Raw genomic sequence first — 20,349 nt, 5'->3', positions numbered from 1 at the left:
GATTACTTAGGGGTACGGTTCATCAAGAACTTGCTTACATTAGACTTGAATACAATTGTAGTCAGCTGGAAAGCAGGCAAATGGAACAGTTCCACAGGTGTGCAGTTCTAAGAAAGAAGCTTTGTTCATGGAATCTATGTTTAGGTTTGGGTACAGATAAAGAGTGGGGGAAATTATTCATAGTGGTTTTGGCTAGACGAGTGTTTCTCGTGAAAGTTTGACGAGGGGGGGGGCATAGATTGAAGCTCCGACGAGTACTTGCCATGAAAATAATGATAAAGCAGAGACAGGCTTTCAACGTCTCTTATGTGGGAAACCAATTGCAGGGAAGAGAAAAGGACATCCCCCCCCCAAGCTACAAAGTCTATTCTGAACTGTCAAGTCAGGATAAGATGCTTCTAGCAGCTCCTGCCCAGATGTGGCAACAGTACTCCATCATTGGCCGAACCTGGCTTTTATATAGGTAGAGAATTACATTAGAAGTGAGATATCTTCTGGAGCGATAGAAGGATGCTACCATTTTTCCAGCAGCCTTGGCAACAGATTTGAGGTATGCCTTGAAACTGCAGCAAAGTATTCAGATTTATTATTTACTAGCTGTTCCAACCCAGTGTTGCTTGGGATGAATTGAAGTCTTTAATTTTTTTTGTTTGTAGTTCATTTATGTTTGATGAGAGGGGGAGACAAGAAAGGCTGACGAGGAAGAGTTTGAGAAAGAAATGAGCAAAAGTGAATTGGAAGACAAGAATGTAGAAGTAATCAGTTAGGGTTATGAAGATCAAAGTGTAGTAACGGATTCACCTTCTAAAAGAAGGACAGCCTGTTTCCTGAGGATGGCCACTAGGGTGGTGTCGAGTTCAATCTCCTGAAGACGTGCGATTAGCTTATCTTCTTGTTTACAGGACTTTTCTTGAGCATAAAGACCAGGAGGCATCAGCCGCTGCTGGCCAAGACCTACAAAACAAGCAAACATAACCATTAGACACAAATCTGTGAAAAGAACTAAAGAAATTAAAGTGTTCTCAAATAGCTTAGGCTGGAAGAAATATACGAGTAAAACCATGAAAAAATAAATTAATAAAAGATAACTGGATAAGCATATTTTTTTAATATTAAAATTTTTTTATTATATATGCATCTGTTAGGTTAAAAAAAAAAATAAGCCGAGCATTTACTTTCACCATGACTAATGCTTGTGCAAAGTTAAAAAAAAATTAAAAAAAAAATTTTTAAATCCAAAGCGTGGTTGAGAAAAGTGCAAACAAATGAACGATTTGGAGGCAATTTTACTCCTATAATGACCCGAGGGGGGGGGGAACCAGAGTTATCCTGGAAAAACTCTTCTGGCATAAATTTACTTTCACCTTGATTAATGTTTGTGCAAAATTTGCCAAAAAAAAAAAAAAAAAAAAAAAAAAAAAAAAAATCAAGGCATGATTGAGAAAAGTCCGAAGAAATGAACGAACGTTAATTACTAGGTCCTTCTTTGTCAGGGAACAAAGAAAAAAAATGCTTATTAGTTTTATTCTAATATTAAAAATTTTATTATATGCACACATCTTAAAAAAAAAAAAAAGGTTGCACACCAAGATTTATGCAAATGCATCCAATATTTTTTAAGAGTATTTATTTAGGCTTATAAAAAATTTAAAAGAATGCAGGAAAGTATTTATGATTTGTCAGTCATTTATGGACGGTTATCCTCATCTTCATAGTTATTGTTTCACTCTCAGCCTACTCATCCTCCGTCCTTCTTCAGGTAATTAACAGTTCTGTAACTGCATACCCAATAATTACTGCCTACCATAGTTATTGGCTCACATTTTCACCAACTAATCCTCTTGCCTGCTTTGGGTGGGATTGAACCCACTATCTTCAGACAATTCTCACATAAAACTGTAGAGACTCAATGCCACTATCCACTAAATTCCTATTCCATCGCGGTTGATCACATGAAGGCGGCCAGAGGATGAGTTGGTCAAAACATGAAACAACTATGAAGATGAGGATAAAAGTCCGTAAAAGAATGAAGACAAATTATGAATCCTCATCTCAAACGATTCCAAAAGAAAAAAAAATTATGTTTATGACGTACATACCTATCACAAAACGAATATGGCATATTCCAAAAATCAATTTGATCAAGGTTTTTTTTTTTTTTGTTTTTGTTTTTTCAGAAAATCAAATTTCATTAATAGTAGGGCGGGTTATCTCAATATTCCATAAGAATCTTTCACCTAGTGATACAAGCACCATGTGAAAGATTGTTTCAGCAATCTGACCCACTATAAGTGTTCCATTAAAGAGAATCCATCCGCCATGTTTGATTGAATTCAAGGGTAGACAACTCAGTTCGGCAATTTATTTTTTTTCTTCCTCAATGGCTGCTAAAAGTACTTTATCACTAAAAATTGTAACATTTGATTTTCTTAAGAAAAAAAAAAAAAAAAACCTACTTAATTTTTATGATTTTAAGAATGACATCTTCATGCCGTGACAAGTAGGTACACGAAAAACATTTTTCTTTATTTTTGTTTTAAATACAAGTACTAAATAAGCACCGGATTTTGTTTTTATAAAATAAACTTTGACCGGTAAGTGATTTCTACTACAATGACTGAATATCGACTTATGACCTAATGTAAGCAGAAAATGGAAGACTAACATTTCGTCATAAAAATGTGTTTTTTTTTTTTTTCTTGTTATAAAATTTTTTTTAAATAATACTGAAGTATTTGTGTTTTTTGGAATATTTTTTAAACTTAACAAGCGAGTATATAACATTTTCATGCCATTTCATTTTACAAACAATTCTTTATATTAAAGTAAATAATTGAAAGCCTTTTGTTTTGGGTTTTGAAATTGCTAAGTGTATCCAAAAAAATCACTGAAGGGTTTTGAACTCAAAGATTATTTTTTGATATTTTTCTGTAATTTTAACACAATCTGACTTAGACATTGAGAAATATATTTAAAGAAAAAATGCGAAATTCAAATAATCTTTATGTATGAAAAATAATGTCTTTTAAATGTTGCCCATTTTCAGCTTCGCATGTTTGTGCTTTTTCCAAAAACCTTATTCATGACAGATTGCAGAATCTCTGGATTGCGATTCAACTCCCTTATTTTGTTCCTGATGTTTTCCGTCAATTCTTGTAGAGTTTGGTGTTTGACGTTTTGAGATCTGCCAGCTTGCGGAATGAAATAAGAGAGTTAATCGCAATCTAGAGATTTTGCAATCTGTCTTGAATAAGGTTTTGGAAAGAGCATAAATATGCGAAGCTGAAAACGGGCAACATTTTAAAGACATTTTACAAAAAAAAAAAAACAGCTTCCCAATGTCTTAGTCAAATTGTACTAAAATTACAGAAATATATCATCTTCAGTGACTTTTTGGACCCTCTGTAGAATTAAAAAAACATTTACATAAAAAAAATTTTTAAATCAAAGTTTCAACGATATGTCTTCATCAGGAAGAAAGTCAGTTCGTGTTTTTACTTTATTTCTTTTATTTTGGCATCGTCTCACTAGAAAAGTAACGTTTGATCTTCAATGGTGATTTTTATTCAAATGCTTAAAAAGGCAAGAAAAAAAAAAAATTATTTCAGATGAAGGCATCACCAAAACTTTGATGTTACGCAAGTATTTCGTTTATTTAAAAAGAATTTTGCATTTTACTGGCCTGTAAGACCTACAAATTTCAATTCAAACATTGAGGAAAACAAACTAACAAACGTCTTAATAATTCATTCTATTTCCTTTCTATGACAGTAATTTAAGCTAAATCTTGCCCTACTATGAGTATCCGCCCAGTGAGGAGTTATTGTTTTGACCATTTCAAATAAATATGTGCATGGTTTTCAAAAATATGTATGTAAAAAAAAAAAAAAAAAAAAAAAAAAAAGATTGGCACAATTTAAACATGGGAATCTTAATTATAAAACTGGACCATCCAGGCATCCTTGCTTGAATATATATATTTAAATCTAGATAAGATGTCTGCATGATTTTACCATAAAGAATTGTCGGTTTCAATGTCATAACTAGGGCTATGACACCAGCATATTCTTTTCCTTGTTTTGATTCTCGGGTATATATCCATTGATATCTTATATGATTTTATGTAGAGTGATGTGGTTCTCAGTTGATTGTGTCTAACTGTGACATATGTACTCGAGAAGCAAAAAGCAAAACAATGAAAAAAAAAAATATGCTGTTGTCACAGCCCTAGTAATGACTGCTTCTGTTTATATTTCTATGTTAGTCATTATTAAAAAAAAAATCGACCATTTTAAAAATAGTCTGAGTGGAATAATTTATTTTTTGAACAAACAATGTGAGTAAAAATATATTTATAGTTAATAAAAGAGTTCAACTTTTTACAAAAAAAAAAATAAATAAATAAAACAGAATAAACAAAATACAACATTGTACGAGATCACTAGCTATTGTTTATCCTAGGCGGGTTAAACCGGATTTCTCCAAAGGAGAATGTGTTAAGGAAATACTAAATTCATAGGTGGTCCCCAGTCGCCTGTAACACTAACCATAGTTGGACATAAGCTGGTTGTTTCATTTTACAAAGTTTATCCAAAACATTTTGGAAAATTTTATAAGGCACACCCTGAAGTTAAGCTAATATGTTCTAGATAGAGTGATGTGGTTCTTGGTTGATTAATTGTCTAACTGTGTCGTATATATACTTGAGAGTCAAAAACAATGAAAAGAATATGCTGTTGTCATAGTCCTAACTAATGCACAATTGTTTAAATACAGTACTTATATGATAGCCAAGTGTTTTGCTTTTGGTTCTAGTTGACAGCACAAAAGTCATTTCTTTTTTTTTAAAAAAAACTTTCAAAATCACTATATATTGGTTACAAGATAACAGAAAATTGGCTCTAATATAAAACCTGCATAAATTAAAATATATTTGAGCATACTGTAAAACCAGGCGGTGTGCTAGTAACACAAAAATGTGAATGAATATTAAAGAAAAATAAAAAAAAAAAAAAATTATACCAATAAGTAAATATATTTGAGTGTACCTTAAAACCAGGCCGCATGCTGGTAACACAAAAATTTGAAATGAATAAAAAATAAAAAAAAAATAAAAAAAATCATACCAATAAGTGCTACTTCAAGGGCAAGAGTGAGGTAAGATTCATTGGGGTCCCGACATCCTTGGATGAGAACGTGTTTATATCGCTGTATAACTGGAATTGACGTTTGGCTGGACCCACTGGCATTAGTCTCCATGTTAACATTATTGTTATTGTTGTTGTTAGCTGCTGCGGTGGTTGTGTTATGGTTAGTCGAACTGCTGTTAAATATATTTCGGTTCAACACTGGACTTGTTGCTAAAATAAAAAAGACAGTTTTTATATGTTAGAATATGATGCTATAGCAGTTTCACAAAAAAAGTAACATGTAGCTTTAAAAAATTTTAAACAATCACAAAAACTAAAGCTAATATTACTGGCTGAAAGCAATGCATGACAAAGGAGAAAAAAAGGAAGAAAAATAGGCACTTCTGCATTACATAGACGGCAATAACAAGGCGCGGGCATCATTGGGGCGATTACTACTAAAGGGGCGATAACAAGGATGGAATACTGTTGCCATATCTGGGCAGGAGCTGCCAAAAACAGCCTATCATGCCTTGACAGAGTACAAAATAGACTTCGTGGTTTAGTGGGGGATGCCCTTTTCTCTACCCTGCAACCCCTCTCCCACAGAAGAGACGTTGCGAGCCTATCCTTGTCTTATCGTTATTTTCATGGCAGGTGCTCGTCTGAACTCCAATCCCTGGTCCCCCCCTCGCCAAACTTTCACGAAAATCACCCGTCTAGCTGAATCCACTGTGAAAAATTTCCCCCACTCTATATCTATGCCTAAATCAAAACGCGGATTTCATGAGCAAAGCTTCTTTCTTAGAACTGCACGCCTGTGGAACTCTGTTCCGTCTGCCTGCTTCCCTCCGGACTACAACTTGGATGTCTTCAAGTCTAATGTTAACAAATTCCTAATGAACCGCCCCCCTAATTAAACACTTCATAAAATCTCCTCACTAACGTGATGTACTTGCAATAACCCTTATCCCTGAGTGGCTTCCGGGCCTTGATAAGTGGTGATCACTGTAAAAAAAAAAAAAAAAAAAAAAAAAAACTAATTTTTCAAATAAATATTATTGATTTATTATTATTGCATTAGTTTTGTTAATTGTTTTTTTTTTCGTACAATTTTAAGAATGTATTGTTTTTAATTAAAATATTTATGCGCATTTTTTTTTTTTTGTTTTTCAAATGTGAAAACCTACGCAATCCATTACGTTATTTGCTGCCAATTACGTTTGCTCAATCAAGTTGCAGAAAAAAACATTGTTTAAAAACAAGTGCCACAATGAAGATGCTGGGGTAGGCGTGTCAAACTTTGTGAAAAATATTGAATAATTCGACCCCCTGTCTTTCCAAGCTTATAACTACTCGAAAAATGTAATTCAAACCCTAATTTTTTTTTTTTTCAATTAAAGGAGCAAGGACCAAGGTTTCATTTAAAACAAAAAATACGTGGTTTTTTGGAAAAAAAAAAAAAAAAATTTTAATCTTCATACTTTACAAGTAAATTAAAAAAACCAAAAAAAAACCCTCCTTTTTGTTTTAAATTAGAATATATTATTCATTGATCTTTTATCTTCAATTTGTGATATAAAACTTTGGCACATAAATTAATTATTTACTTTTTAATAGACATTTCAAAATGGGGGGGGCGTGAATTTAAAAAAAAACAAAAAAAAACGTTTGTCTAAAATATTATATTCGGTTTATTGGAAAGAGCATAAAATTTCACATTGAAAATATCGTAAAAATAGAATGAATAGAAAAATTTGATAGATTTTTAAAGTTTAAAAATTGAAAAATACTGAACTCCTAAAATCCAATTAATTTCATTGCTGTTTTTTAAAAAAAAAAAAAATATTTCTATTACTTTTTATACAACTTTAATAGTTTATTTTGGAAGTATAATCCATAAAAAAAATAAACCCACATTTAAAAGAAAAATTATGAGTTTTTTTTTATATTTTATTCGCAGTTTCGTGTTAGGGGTGTCAAATTTCTACAAAAATTCTGATCCATCTAGCTGGGGTGGTTCGCTAGACATGGCCCGATTTCAAATAGCATTCTTTGCATTAACTGTATCCATCTATCGAGAATGCTATTACAGAGAAGAAATTTGCAGAAATGTAGGAATGGCTATTGTTGGGTTTGTTCAAAAAATAAAATTGTGTGTTCTACTTTAGTTATATATTAAAAATAGGGTACTTGTACAGTTTAATCAAGACATTAAAAAATGAAAATAACGAAAAAAAATTATATGGTACCATGGCCTACTATACATATTATAGTAGGCCATGATTATATGTATCTGTTATGGAACGAAGTCATCAAAAAAAAAATTTCGCTTAATTCCATCAAGTTTTTTTTTGTTTTTTTTTACAGCGAAAAAAAAAATACTTATGATACCAAGCAAAAGGTTCAAGTTTTAGGAAGAAAAGCTAGTATTAAAGATAGGGAGGGAGTGTCGGCGCTTTAAATTTGAGTTATCTCCCTGTGGTGTGTTAAATTTCAACATGGCCGACTTCAAAACGTAAAAAAAAAAAAACTCGATCAAATTAAGTGAAAATTTTTTTTTTTCAAAAAATGTATATGTACAACTTAAGCTTTTTTGATATTTTCATTTTTTTAATGTCTTGATTAAACTGTACAAGTACCAAAAATAGATACAATAGATAATTTGGCACTTCTGCATTACAGTGCCATTGTTGAGGGAGGGTGGTCGATAACTCTAATTTCTTCTTGGTCAAATAACACTGCAGATAAACAAACAAGACTCCACCACCCACCCAACACAAAAAATTTTTAAAACAGGAATATTTATTGCAAAAAAATAATTTTAAAAACATTTGAAAAGTTTGTGTAAGAAAATATAATTTTAATAAAACAATTTTGGAATGAAAGCAACATTGAATTCCCCACCACCCGAAACATTTTTTGAATTAACATAAAATTGGATTTTTTCAGAACAATCTAATTTTAAATGAAGCATTTTTTTCAAATTAAAGCAACATTGGACCCCCCCCCCCTCCACAGAAACATTTTTTTTTTTAATTAAAGTAAAATTGTCATTAACAAAATAGTTTTAATTGGGGGAAGGGGGGGGCACCTGTTGAAGGGTCAATAATATATCGGTTTTAATTTTTAATAAGTGCACAGTTTGATATCAGTGTGGGAACTGTACCCATAATTATTTATGAGGAATTGAAGATGCGTTAGATTTGCATGAAGTTTGTTCCAAGAGTTTTTAGAGAAGATCAGAAAGAAAGACGTTCTCATGACGAAGATGGGCATCAAGACAGTTCCTCACCCACCTTATAAGTCTAGACCTTGCTCCCTGTGACCGTTTATTTTCTGGGCTCCTTGAAAAATGATTCTGCAAATTTAATGACTGATGAAGACTCTAGGCAAAGAATACAAGAAAAGATAGAAGGGAAAAAGGGTCGGGGGGTACAGGATAAGGCCGAAGTATCATGTGTCTGTGAGTGTTCTTAGGTTTTGTATCAGAATGCTGCTGATAATTATCAAAAAACGATTAAAAAAAAAATCCCATTAAAGAGGAAACAGACAGATTTTGACCAAAGTTAACACCCTTATACAGCCTAACATCACAAATGTATTTGAGAAGTTTTATCAACAAACAAGAAGGACCCAGCATATAAAATCAACATTAGGTTCTTTGATAAAATAGGAGCATGTTCAAAATGGTTTTTGTTTAAAGCACAAATGAGCCATGATGCTTGACTTTTATTTTAAACTTTAATTCAAGCCATTATATAATAATCTTATAAAATCAACAGGTTCTCTACAGTGCTACAGATTACAATGTATTGTAGACTAAATCCCCGAGGAGGCATGTGGAATTTTCTTCCAGTGCACGATATGTCCACGACTAGAGCAGGTAATCAATCGATTTACCTGAAAACGGGCAATTTCACCGATTTCGATGACGAAGTATTGGAATTGGGAAACATTTGGTGAGCTTAATTCAATCCCGGGCAACGCCGGGTTTCCCGGCTAGTTTTTGTACAAGATTGAATAAGTGATCTTCCTAAATGGTCACTCCTTTTTGTACCGGCCAAGCTTAATGTTGCTTAACTTGAGAGATCATATGGTACACGAGATGTCAATCTCATAACTGCAGTCAGACCTACAAAAGTTGAAAACTCAAAGACGGAAACTACTTACCCAAAATATGAAGGCTTTCATCTTTTATTTTCGAGACTTCAGCTAGCGTATCGAACAGGATTCCTATTGGGTCGAGGGGATGTCCCAGCCAACCCTCTCGCTCTGTGGGCACTTGGGCTTGTTGCATTTTATTGTAGGCAGCTCCATCACTTGTACTTGGCATACCCGGAAGGCCCCAACAAATCAAATTGTACCTTTGGTTTCTGGATGGTTGGGCCGACGACATACTCAACAAGGCTGCAAGAAAAAATAAAAAGGTGTTTTTAATCTTTTGTTCTTGTTAGCACCTTACATCAAGTGGCTTCATGGACCCTACACCAATAGCAATTAAGTTAGCTAGTGTGGATTTTGACCAGGGTCACACTAAGTGTATGCTGAAAACTGAAAAACAATCATTCCCAAGGTTGAATAAAGGATGGACGACCTGCAAGCTTAAAACAAAATGAAAGTTCAGATCCGTTACACAAAACAGACACGAATAAAGATGAATTACGTCACATTTACAAAAAAAAAAAAAAAAAAAAAAAAAAAAGAGAAAAGAAAAGAAAGAAAAAGAAAAAAAGTTACCGCCAATAATTGTATATCAAACAATGAAAAATAAAAAATAATTTTATTATTGGAATCCTCCGAGATGATTTATTTATTTATTTATTAGCGGACTGTTATCCTCACCTTCATAGTTTCACAACGTTTCAGCCAACTACTCCTCTGACCTTTGTCAGGTGGCCAACTGCAATCCTCAGTGATCACTGCCTTCCATTGTTGTTGTCTCACCACATTTTGAAGTTAAGCAACGTTGAGTCTGGCCAGTACCAGATGGGTGACCATTTGGGAAGGCAAGGCACTGTACCGCGAGGTAAAATACCAGGTTGAGAAACTGACGCGGTCTATCCTTCTCTCAAGGGTAGAGGAGGTTCTCTTAAGCCGTGGTAAGCACCCCGTCTAGTGATGGCGTCATGTTAAAAGATACCCTTGATAGCTGAGGCGAAGCATCAAGTATTCAGCAACCGACAAGATTTGAATTACACTACAAACTTGTGTAGCGAGTTCAATCTCGGCTACGGCCATGCTGAGTGGGCACAAGAAAACACGTTGGAACAATTTAAACTAATATTCTTGACACGTAAATAAATGTTCATTTCATTTTAATAAAGTGATTTTGTATTCTTTGTCGAATGTCGTTATTTTCCAGATTGCGCTTTCATTTTTAGTTGCATGCAAGCGACTCTATAAGTCACTGTCGGTCCGTCTGTCTGTAACACTTTTGTGCTTGGCCTTTTTGGTTAAGATCAAAGGTCTGTTGTTAATACATGCTGTTCTTAGCTTTTTGAGATTTTCTTGGCCTTTTGGCCAAGATCAAAGTGTGAAGCGAGGTTCCTTTTACAGACCTAGTGGAACGGGCAGTCTATCAACTAGACGGGGTTGGGAGAGTCCTACTAATCACCCCCCACCCACCCTCGACAAAAATGAATTATTGTACCATTTTTATTGTTATCGTTTTTTTTTTTTTGTTTTTACACGTCAATAAAAAATGTTTTAAAAATTGGGAGTTAAGTAGGACGTCCCCCAGTATGAAAGGGTGAATGTGGTATTATGGTGAAAGAAGATACTAGCTGGGAGAAACTTTTGATTTTGTTTAGTTCTGGAGTGACAAGGACGACCAATGACACCCACAATCCCCCCTTTTGAGTTGGCCATGTGCCTAAGTTTTTTGTTCATTGTTGATTTTTAATGTATATTTAACATGAATAAAGGATTTAATATCTCAAAGTGTATCTGTTCTGGCAGATACTGCAAGCAAAGACCATATGTGGGGGCAACCCCACATATCAGACCTTGGTCAATGTAGGGGCAACCCTTCATACCAATTATCACTATCCAGCACCCCTATGCCCCGGGGAGTTGGTCCCCATTTCCCCTTCACTCCTCACATTAAAAATCGGCCTTGTGCCTAATTTGCTCAGTGGGGAAGCAAATAGATACCTCAAAGTGTAGTATCTGTTCTTACATGCTGTACTTATTGTGATATAAAGTGGGGGATCACTTTTCTGTATTAATTTACTGTAAAATGATCACCGACTTTACAACCAGTCAGTCGCAAAGCCATTCAAGTCATTCTCCAGATCATTCAAGTTGTTTTTGGAAGGATTCCAGTTATTTTTTAAGCATTCAAGTCATTCTTAAGGTCATTCAATTCATTCCAAGTCATTTACTTTTTATTTATTTAAGTCATTTCAGACAATTTTTCGGTCATTTTAGTTTATCTTTAAGAATTTCATGTCAATCCTACATTCACGCATTCATTCATTCATTACACGAGAGCACGCGACTAATGGCTATCGGCCTTGTTTATGTAAGGATGTGGATTGGTGAAATCTATCTATTAATTGATGATCCTGATAAATTTACCTTTAATGGTCCCGCAGATACACCTCTACTCTCGACTTCAATAAAATTGTGGCATGTGCAACCACGGTCCTAAAAATTGATAAATCCCAATTATAAATTGGTTATGCTACCGATCTCACATCCTACAAACGTATAAATGTATATTTGCGCATGCATAGAAGATAAATGTTTAGTCGATTTACATCTTTCAATCAAAATGTTTTTCAAATTTGATCCCTTATCAGCTCATTTTTTCACCTAAAAAACAATATCGAATTTATTGCACAGGTCTAAATTCTCTATTCATCAAGTTTCAAGTCTGTAAATCAAACACTGACAGAGTAGTTTGGTAGAGACTATTTCATAGACAGGTAAATCACACGCATATATGTTTGTATATTTTGGCAACAAGTCATTATTCAAGTACGTCTGAATACGACCATATTATTTTTCCGATTTTGTTTAATATCTTTTCAATTTGCCAAGCGGTCTTTTTTATTTCGGCTGGCATGTTGTATACTATGGCGTCCAGTAGTTGTTTAACTATATTCTCAAGCGTTTTTAATCAGTACATCTGATCGTCGTCAGGAGCGATTGTTGTTTTCTTTCAGGCTGGGTATATTTATAGTAAGTTTATTTATATATATATATATATGTAGGTTATAAAAGGTGGGTGCAGGATGGGTTGGGGCGAATTATTTTTAATTTTATTTTACTAGCGAGGGGTACCCGGCGTTGCCCGGGTGTTTGGAGGTGTGTGTAGAAACTCCAAGGGGGGGAGGGTTAAAATAAATGTTTTGGTAGGTAAGCATGAGGATTGAACCCGAACCGTTGAGGCAAAGTTGTAAATTAAAGTGTGAGAAGAGAAGAAAATAAAAAAAAAAAAAAAACGTGCAACGTTAACTATTGCCCCACCGCGACATGCTAACGGAAACACGTTTTAATTTATTTAATTACTTGGATTTAGCAGGTGCCCGTTTTAATGAGTTAATGAGGTCAAGTTTGACTGCGGGATAGTATTCATTTACTGCTGAACGCTTCCCCCCCCCCCCAAAGATGTGATAGGAAAAAGACTAACCCACATGCAGCGAACGACAAATATTGAATATTCATCTTTCCGAAATCGAGCAAATTAAATAGACAGGCGAGCTTCGTTGTTAACTGTGAGATATTACGATTTATATGTGATAAAAAGTTTTTAAAAATTGTGAAGCGAGCGACCGCTTAAAACCTTTTGTTGACAAACAGAAAAAGCGAACACACACACATACATACATACATACATTTTTGTTATATATATATATATATATATATATATATATATATATAGATAAAATCTTATATCTATCAAAGTAAAAATGCCTCTGTGTGTCTATACATTTCTCTACCAAACTAATGTCAATTTTCGGTCTAGAGACTCAAGATTTGATATAAGGGGTACTAAGATTTGGGAAAATCTTTAATTGGTTTTCAGCAAGAAATTTGGTTGCTAAGGGGTCAAAGTTCAATGATTTGACTTTTGAAAACTCTACCAAACTCTGACAATTTAGGGTTTGAAATTTTAGCTATAGGTTACTTGGATATGGCTCTAACTTTTTAATTTGATTTGAGCCCAAAACAAATGTTAAGGGGTCATAACTGGGGTCAAAGTTTTTTAAAAAAATGGACCTCTGTGGTTTCTACCAAATTACTCAGCCAAATTTTTATCTAAACATTTGAAATTTTACATAAAGTGTAGCCAGGCAGAGGGCAAGCTTTTTGTTTTCTTGCTGAAAATTTGGCTTCGAAAAATTTTTACCTTTGCTGTCTCTAGCAAACTATCAAGTCAATTTTGGGTCTAAACATGAAATTTTACAGGCATGTACGCTTTTTGATCGGTTTCTGGGCGAAAGTTTCGCTGCCAAGAGGTAATGGTTGAAATAATTGACCTTTGCAGACTCTAGCAAACTCCTCCGCCAATTTAGGGTTTAAACACTTGAAATTTTAGATGTAGGTTACCTGGACATGCGTCAAACATTTTAATTTTATTTGAGCACAAAACAAATGTTAAGGGGTCAAAATTGGGGTCAAATTTTAAATTTTACCTCCGCAGTATACTAACTTCTCTATAGTAGTTAAGGAAGCGTATTATATAGAAAGGCATAACCATACATATGCACAGAAAGTTATAAACAGTACATAGGGCCCGTGCAAAGCCGGGCTGAACTGCTAGTATATAAAATAAAAAATAAAAATTAAAAATAAATAATTCGCCCCTACCCATCCTACACCCACCTTTATCACCTATATATATATATATATATATATATATATATATATATATATATAAATACACCAAGCCTCAAAGAAAATGACAATTGCTCCTGACGACGATCGGATGTACCGATTGAAAGCGTTTGAGAAGAATATCGCCGAACAACAACTAATGGGCGCCATAATATACAACATGCCAGCCGAAATAAAGATCGCTCGGCAAATTGAAAAGTTATCCAACAAAATCTGAAAAAAAAAAAAAAATAATAACTGTCGTGTTCAATCAGACGTGCTTGAATATATTAGATAAAATAGGCGCTTTTTTTGTTGTTTTAGTTCTTTAGGCCATTAAGTATAGTTTTACAGCGTGTCCAGTCGGACCTAGGGTTAGTATAAAAATTTAGTCTTAAGATATTCCAATGCATTGGAAATGGGCGCAATTAATTGAAATTGATATACAAAACTACGCCCCCACTATATTCTAACATAAGTTACAATTTTCTTTCCGTCAGTTTTTGCAATGTTCCCATGTAATCGCTTAAAAAATGTTTTAGTGTATGTGTGTGTGTGTGTGTGTGTGTGTGTGTAAAGAGAAAAAAAACTTATACTGTCGTAAATACTACGTTTAGTTTTAATTTTACCTTTTTTTTATGAATATTTCATTTTTATGATGAAAAGGAGTAGCAGTTTTTGTTGCTTAGCAACCAACTGATTTCGACCTCACGTCGCAAAAAAAAAAAAATAATTTATAAACAAAAACATAAAAAATTACAAAAAAAAATAAAAAAGGAACAAAAGAATGTTTAAAAAAAAAATCATTAATAAATTAAATCTTAAACTATCGACCGTCCGTAACCTCATGAATATTCATGAGGTGTTCTACGTTCTGATTGGTTAAAATGAAATAAGGACACAGACGACGACAGGGGGGGGGGAAAGAAAAAATGTGTTTACAAGTTTTGTTTTTATAACTTTTTATTTTATCATTCAATGCAACACAAAATGAATAGAAATTAAATTTGCATGAATTAGGTGAGTGGAGGAACTGTCTTCTGTATTTAAAATAAAAATAGTAGCTTAAACGAGATTATCAAAATCCGATCCCGCATTTTGCTAATTCCTATCCTCTGATGAGGAAAGTATTTCTTCGAAACTCCGCGGATTAAGGACTATCCACTTAACTCTTTTTCAAAGTGTTTTTTAACATGTTTTATTAACTGTTTGCTTATATATATATATATATATATATATATATATATATATATATATATATATATATATATATATTACACACACAAGGTTAAAAGGTTTTCAGATTCTGTTTTTAAGAACTGAACAAGGAAAAAAAAAAAAATTACGAGCTGCCCCAGCATAGTATAAACACCCTCAACCACCCGATGTTGAGAACGGCTTTCAGAATAAACACCTCCAACCTCCTCATGTTAAGAATGGCTTTCGAGGTTGGAGGTATTTATCCCGAAAGCCGTTTTTAACATTGGGAGGTTGGGGTGTTTATAATACGCTGGGGCGTATTTATTATAAAAATTACCAAAAAAGTACTATTTTCTGGTGGAAATGAAGCATTTGGGGCAGTTTTGCACTTACGCCCGGATATGTTCGATAACTCTGAAAAGAAACATCTTCCCCTTTTACACAGTCATTAATTTCAGTTAATGTCAAGCCAATAATCACTCAGTTTACCAAATGTTCCGATTGCGTTTCCAGAAAAGAATTCATTTTTTATTATTTTTACATCATTTTATATTAAACTAAATGTACGATATTCGAGGCCGCCATATTGCTTTAAAAATTTGGCCCTCTAAGTTTTGACAGATTGTCTTTTTAAGGCCAAATTTGGCCTTTTTTACGCTCTTTCAAACCGTTTTTAGCTGCCATAGAGCGTAAAAGTTGAATTTAGCCTTAAAAAGGTCAATCTGTCAAACCTTAGGAAGTCCAAAGTTTAAGAGCAATTTTGCGGCCTCAAATGTCGTAGATTTAGTCTAATAATAAAAAAAAATTTAAATAAAAATGAAAATTTTTTTTCTGTTTTTATCTCAGCCTTTGGGTCTAATGTGTTTTATATAAAAAGTTTTTTTTATATAATTTTTTGTCTGTCAAATAATTTACGCCGCTAAACTACACATTTACATTTAAATTATTTTACAAGCAGTTTTCATTAGTAAAACTGTTTGAGCGTTACAAATTCCTGTATGAAAAAAATAAATGTTAGTAAAATGAAGTTATCTCCCTTAGAACAATGACCGACTCTACAAAAGGGCTGAATAAACAAGCAATTGTATTGATCAATCGTGAATTGATACAGTGTTTTTACTATTAATATTTCAATCGATCCTGCATATATATCCCCGACCCGTTCGTAATCGATACAAGCATTGACTAAACATTGTCAATATCGAATAGACATTTTTATTGATAAAATATCTGGGCGTGTGATGATGTCGCGTGTGTACACAGATTCGATCCATCGCACTATTCGTTTACCTTTCGTTTAAACAGACTAAGAAAAAGAAAGAAAAAAAAAGAAAAAAAAGAAAAAAAGAAAACAGCATTTGGCAATGACTCATTCGTGCCATTGCTCCATAGCAATTAATAGAAAACAGACGGTGACAGCCGATTTGGCATCCTCACTGAAAAAAGTTCCATGCGTTTGTTTTATTTCAATATTGTCTTTGATGCTTATTGAAATTGGCACTTAGGGCTACAATTATTGGCCTTCGGGACAAGATCAAAGTGTAGTATCTGTTCTTCAGATGCTGCACTTCTATTTCTTGTTCTCTTTCGGTGGAGGAGAAATCCTTCACGACTGAGACAATTTTTATTTTTGTACCTTTTCTCCACGTTAAAAAAACGACCCTGGTGTCTAACTCTGTCCCGTGGGGAGGCATAGTAAATAGGTACAATTAAAAGTAAATAAATTAAATATATTTTAATTTATGTACATTTCATATATATTATTATAGTCAATTTTCTATCGATTCTTATATATTATAAAGTTATTTCTAAAATAAAAAAAATATATCTATATAACTTGGGTCATCAGCTTGAATCAAAACTAAAAAAACTTATGAAAAAAAAAATTATAGCTGAGTTCCTTAAGCTATAATCGAAACAGAAACCAAAACTGATGTAGAATTATTGGGAAGATTATTTATTAAAAAAAGTAGATGACTTGAATGCAATCAGCTATAATTGAAACCGAAACCAAAACTTATGAAGAATTCTTTGTAAAATTATTTATTTCAAGAATCGAATGGTCATAACAATTAAACGACAAAATAAAGATGTGTGATACACATAACACACGCTATCGTATTAATACATAGATTTAATTATAAAGTTATTTTTTTCTCGATTACTGTAAAAACACGTTAAATGTGCAAATATTTTCTCAAACCTAACAAGCTTGTGTGTGGGAGGGTGATATGTACATTTTACTGGTAATTTAAAATCAATAAAGATTTATTTTATTCAAGGGTGAGATAAGAGTTCATATAAAAACATTTTAATTTGAATAAAATTAGATATGCATCAAATGCGCTTGAAACGCAAATACAACGTAATATTAGGAAAATAAACAAATATTTTACTTGTTTGAAAGTTGTCACAAATATATTTCAGAGGTACTGAAGATGGAGTATACCTCTGAAATATATTTGTGACAAATTTCAAACAAGTATTTGTTTATTTTCCTAATATTACGTTGTATTTGCGTTTTAAGCGCATTTGATACATATTTTATTTTATTCTTACTACCAGCAGTGGATTGGTTGGTTGCTTTTGTTTTACGGCATATCAACCCTTTTCAGGTTATTTAATGCCGAATCCGGTGATTTTGAAGACAATTTTTTTTAATAGAATATATTTGTTTTTTGCAAGTCAGTTTCTATTCAACCCATAGTTGGGACCTTAACAGGTACTGCCACTCCGGGTCAGAGTGGACCTGGGAGCTATGGCAATTAAAGGGTGGCTCCACACTCCCCAGAGCCCGCAAGCTGGGGCCTCACCATCGGATATAGTTTAAGGTCATATCCAGGACCCAACGAATTCTGGATGAATACTTAACATAATCAAATCTTTCTTAAATAAGAGAAAAATCCAGGTTGTCTTGATGGTCGTATGTCAAAATATTAATGCAGGTGTAACATAAGGGTCGACTTTTTGAAGTTTTATTCCTGATATTCATAAATGACCTTCCGGATAAAATTGTCTCTGATGGGTATATTTGCTGACGACACCACGCTCTTTAACAGATTCGAGGGGAAAACAAATGAACATATCTCAGAAAATGGCTAAAATTCTAGAGGAAGACCTCCAGTCTTTAGTGGAATAGGGACGTAAATAGTTTGTAACATTTAATACTGTCAAGACTAAGCTTTTTTTCTTTAATAATTACAAGAAACCCTCTTCAACCACCGATTGCCATGGTTAATGATGCACTACCTGGAAGTACTTTGGGTGAATGTTCAGTTACACCAACTTAAGACGCCTCAACATTTTCTTAAAAAAATGAAGACTTTTATAGGTTTTCGGGTATGCTGAAAACAAATATCACAGGGAAAATTATCGCAGACAAATAGTTTTAGAGATATAAATACCTGTATTTTGTTATGTAGTTTCTAGTAGTTTTATTTAGCCGCCATCTTTGTTTCAATGAAATCGTATATTGAGCATGCACACGCACGCTGCAGTGAGCAGACGATCTGTGTAGTAAACTTATCGCAATTCTGAAAGCCGTTCTTAACATGGGGAGGGGGGTTATTCCGAAAGAAATAACGTTGAATAGACGTTTGCATCTCGTAGACCTAACGACATATCGTCCGCGCATGCTCAATATACCATTTCATTGAAACAAAGATGGCGACCTATTCAAACTACTAGAAATTACGATGCATAATATAGGTATTTATATCTCAAAAAACTATTTATCTGCACTAATTTTCCCTGTGATATTCGTGTTCAGCATAGTCGAAAACCTATAAAAGTTGTCGATTTATCGAAAAATGTTGCAACGACTTCAATTGGCATAATGGTGAACATTGACCGTATTTTGTTTAAATTCCTCGGCAACATAAATTGGAACAAATACATTGAGGACATTGCCAATGCTGCTGCAAAGAATGCAGGCTCTCTTCTATGCCAGAAGACTCACACCTGAGAGTATCCTGTACCTCTACAAAGCCCGACAAACTCGCTTAGCAATAAAATCTCACCCCTTTACTGTTGATGTCTAACTGCCAGAAAGCTTTCTATTCTAATAGTTTCTTCCCTCGAACAGCTAGACTTTGAAATTCCCTTCCTGCTGCCTGCTTCCTTGATTGTACCGATATGCAGAAGTTTAAATGTAACAAACAAATATCTTGTTAATCTTTCCTAGACATGGTCCAAAATAGTAGCCCTTTACGTCCAAGTGGCGATATGCTTTGTATGAGGTAAACGGGAGTTAAAAAAATAAAAATAAAAAAGACACTCTTCGCCTATGCATGGAATATTGTTACCACATTTCGGCTGGTGCAGCCGCCACTAGTCTTTTGCTCTTAAACAGGGTTCAAAAGAGTCACCAACCATACAAGTCCCACACTAGCAACCAAACTACACCCTCTCTCATTGCTGAAATGTTGCAAGTATTTTAATGGAATGTGCTCCGACGAACTTAAAGTACTTGTACCCCCACGGTGTACATACCCTCGACAAGCAGAAAAATTCCACCCCTTCAGTGTAGAGATCCCTAGATGCCAGAGAACCTTCTACTCAACTCGAACTACTAAACTTTGGAATTCCCTACCGGGTCCCAATTTTCCTAACTGTGCTAATATTCAGACGTTCACGTGTAATGTGAACAAACATCTCGCTACTCAACTCCCTACATAATATATTACATATAAATTTGTTCCACGTGATACTATCTCTTGTTTCTGGTTTTTTTTTGTTTTTTTTTTTTGTAGTAAAAAAGAAAACTATCAATTTACGTGATTTTTGGAATACGACATCTTCGTTCCGTGATCGGTACGTACATTATAAAAATGTGCATTTTCTCTATTTTTGTGGGTATTAATGGCGTCGAATTCTAAATACGAAACGTTTTTTTTTTTGTTTGTTTTTGTTTTGTTTTTTTTCTACCTTCTGCGAAGAAGAAAAAAAAATGTAGGAGTTATTGAACGGCCAAACCCGGATACTTACTAGTAGCGTAACTAAAGCAGCAGTCTGACCCAGACTGGCGGTTCGATTAAGCATAAACAATCATACGAAGATTTGATTACAGCTGGTCAACTTGCGCATGCGCGTGCGAGACTCGAAGGTGAAGGACAGTCACGGTAGGAGAGACGAGGGGGGGGGGGGCTTTTTCTTCTCCGGTTTCCAACCTTTCATTCAAAGGATGGGTCGGCGA

The 20,349-nt window shown here is 33.9% G+C and overlaps 1 protein-coding gene across 1 annotated transcript in view; it reads right to left on the bottom strand.

Annotated features, from left to right (window-relative positions):
• LOC145296094 (zinc finger SWIM domain-containing protein 5-like) overlaps positions 1-20,349 on the bottom strand; it is a 171,997-nt gene that overhangs the window by 12,801 nt on the left and 138,847 nt on the right. The window contains exons 10-12 of the mRNA XM_080142234.1: positions 9,303-9,539; positions 5,127-5,360; positions 802-954 (exon numbers count right to left, since the gene is read on the bottom strand). Coding sequence (XP_079998360.1) covers positions 802-954; positions 5,127-5,360; positions 9,303-9,539 — 624 coding nt within the window. The remainder of the gene's footprint in view (positions 1-801; positions 955-5,126; positions 5,361-9,302; positions 9,540-20,349) is intronic.

The sequence above is a fragment of the Euprymna scolopes genome, chromosome 16, assembly GCF_053919585.1.
Source record: "Euprymna scolopes isolate OS-2025 chromosome 16, ASM5391958v1, whole genome shotgun sequence".
NCBI lineage: Eukaryota > Metazoa > Mollusca > Cephalopoda > Sepiida > Sepiolidae > Euprymna > Euprymna scolopes.
The sequence above is the reverse complement of the archived record's forward strand: the minus strand, read 5'-3'. Positions and strand labels throughout refer to the sequence as shown.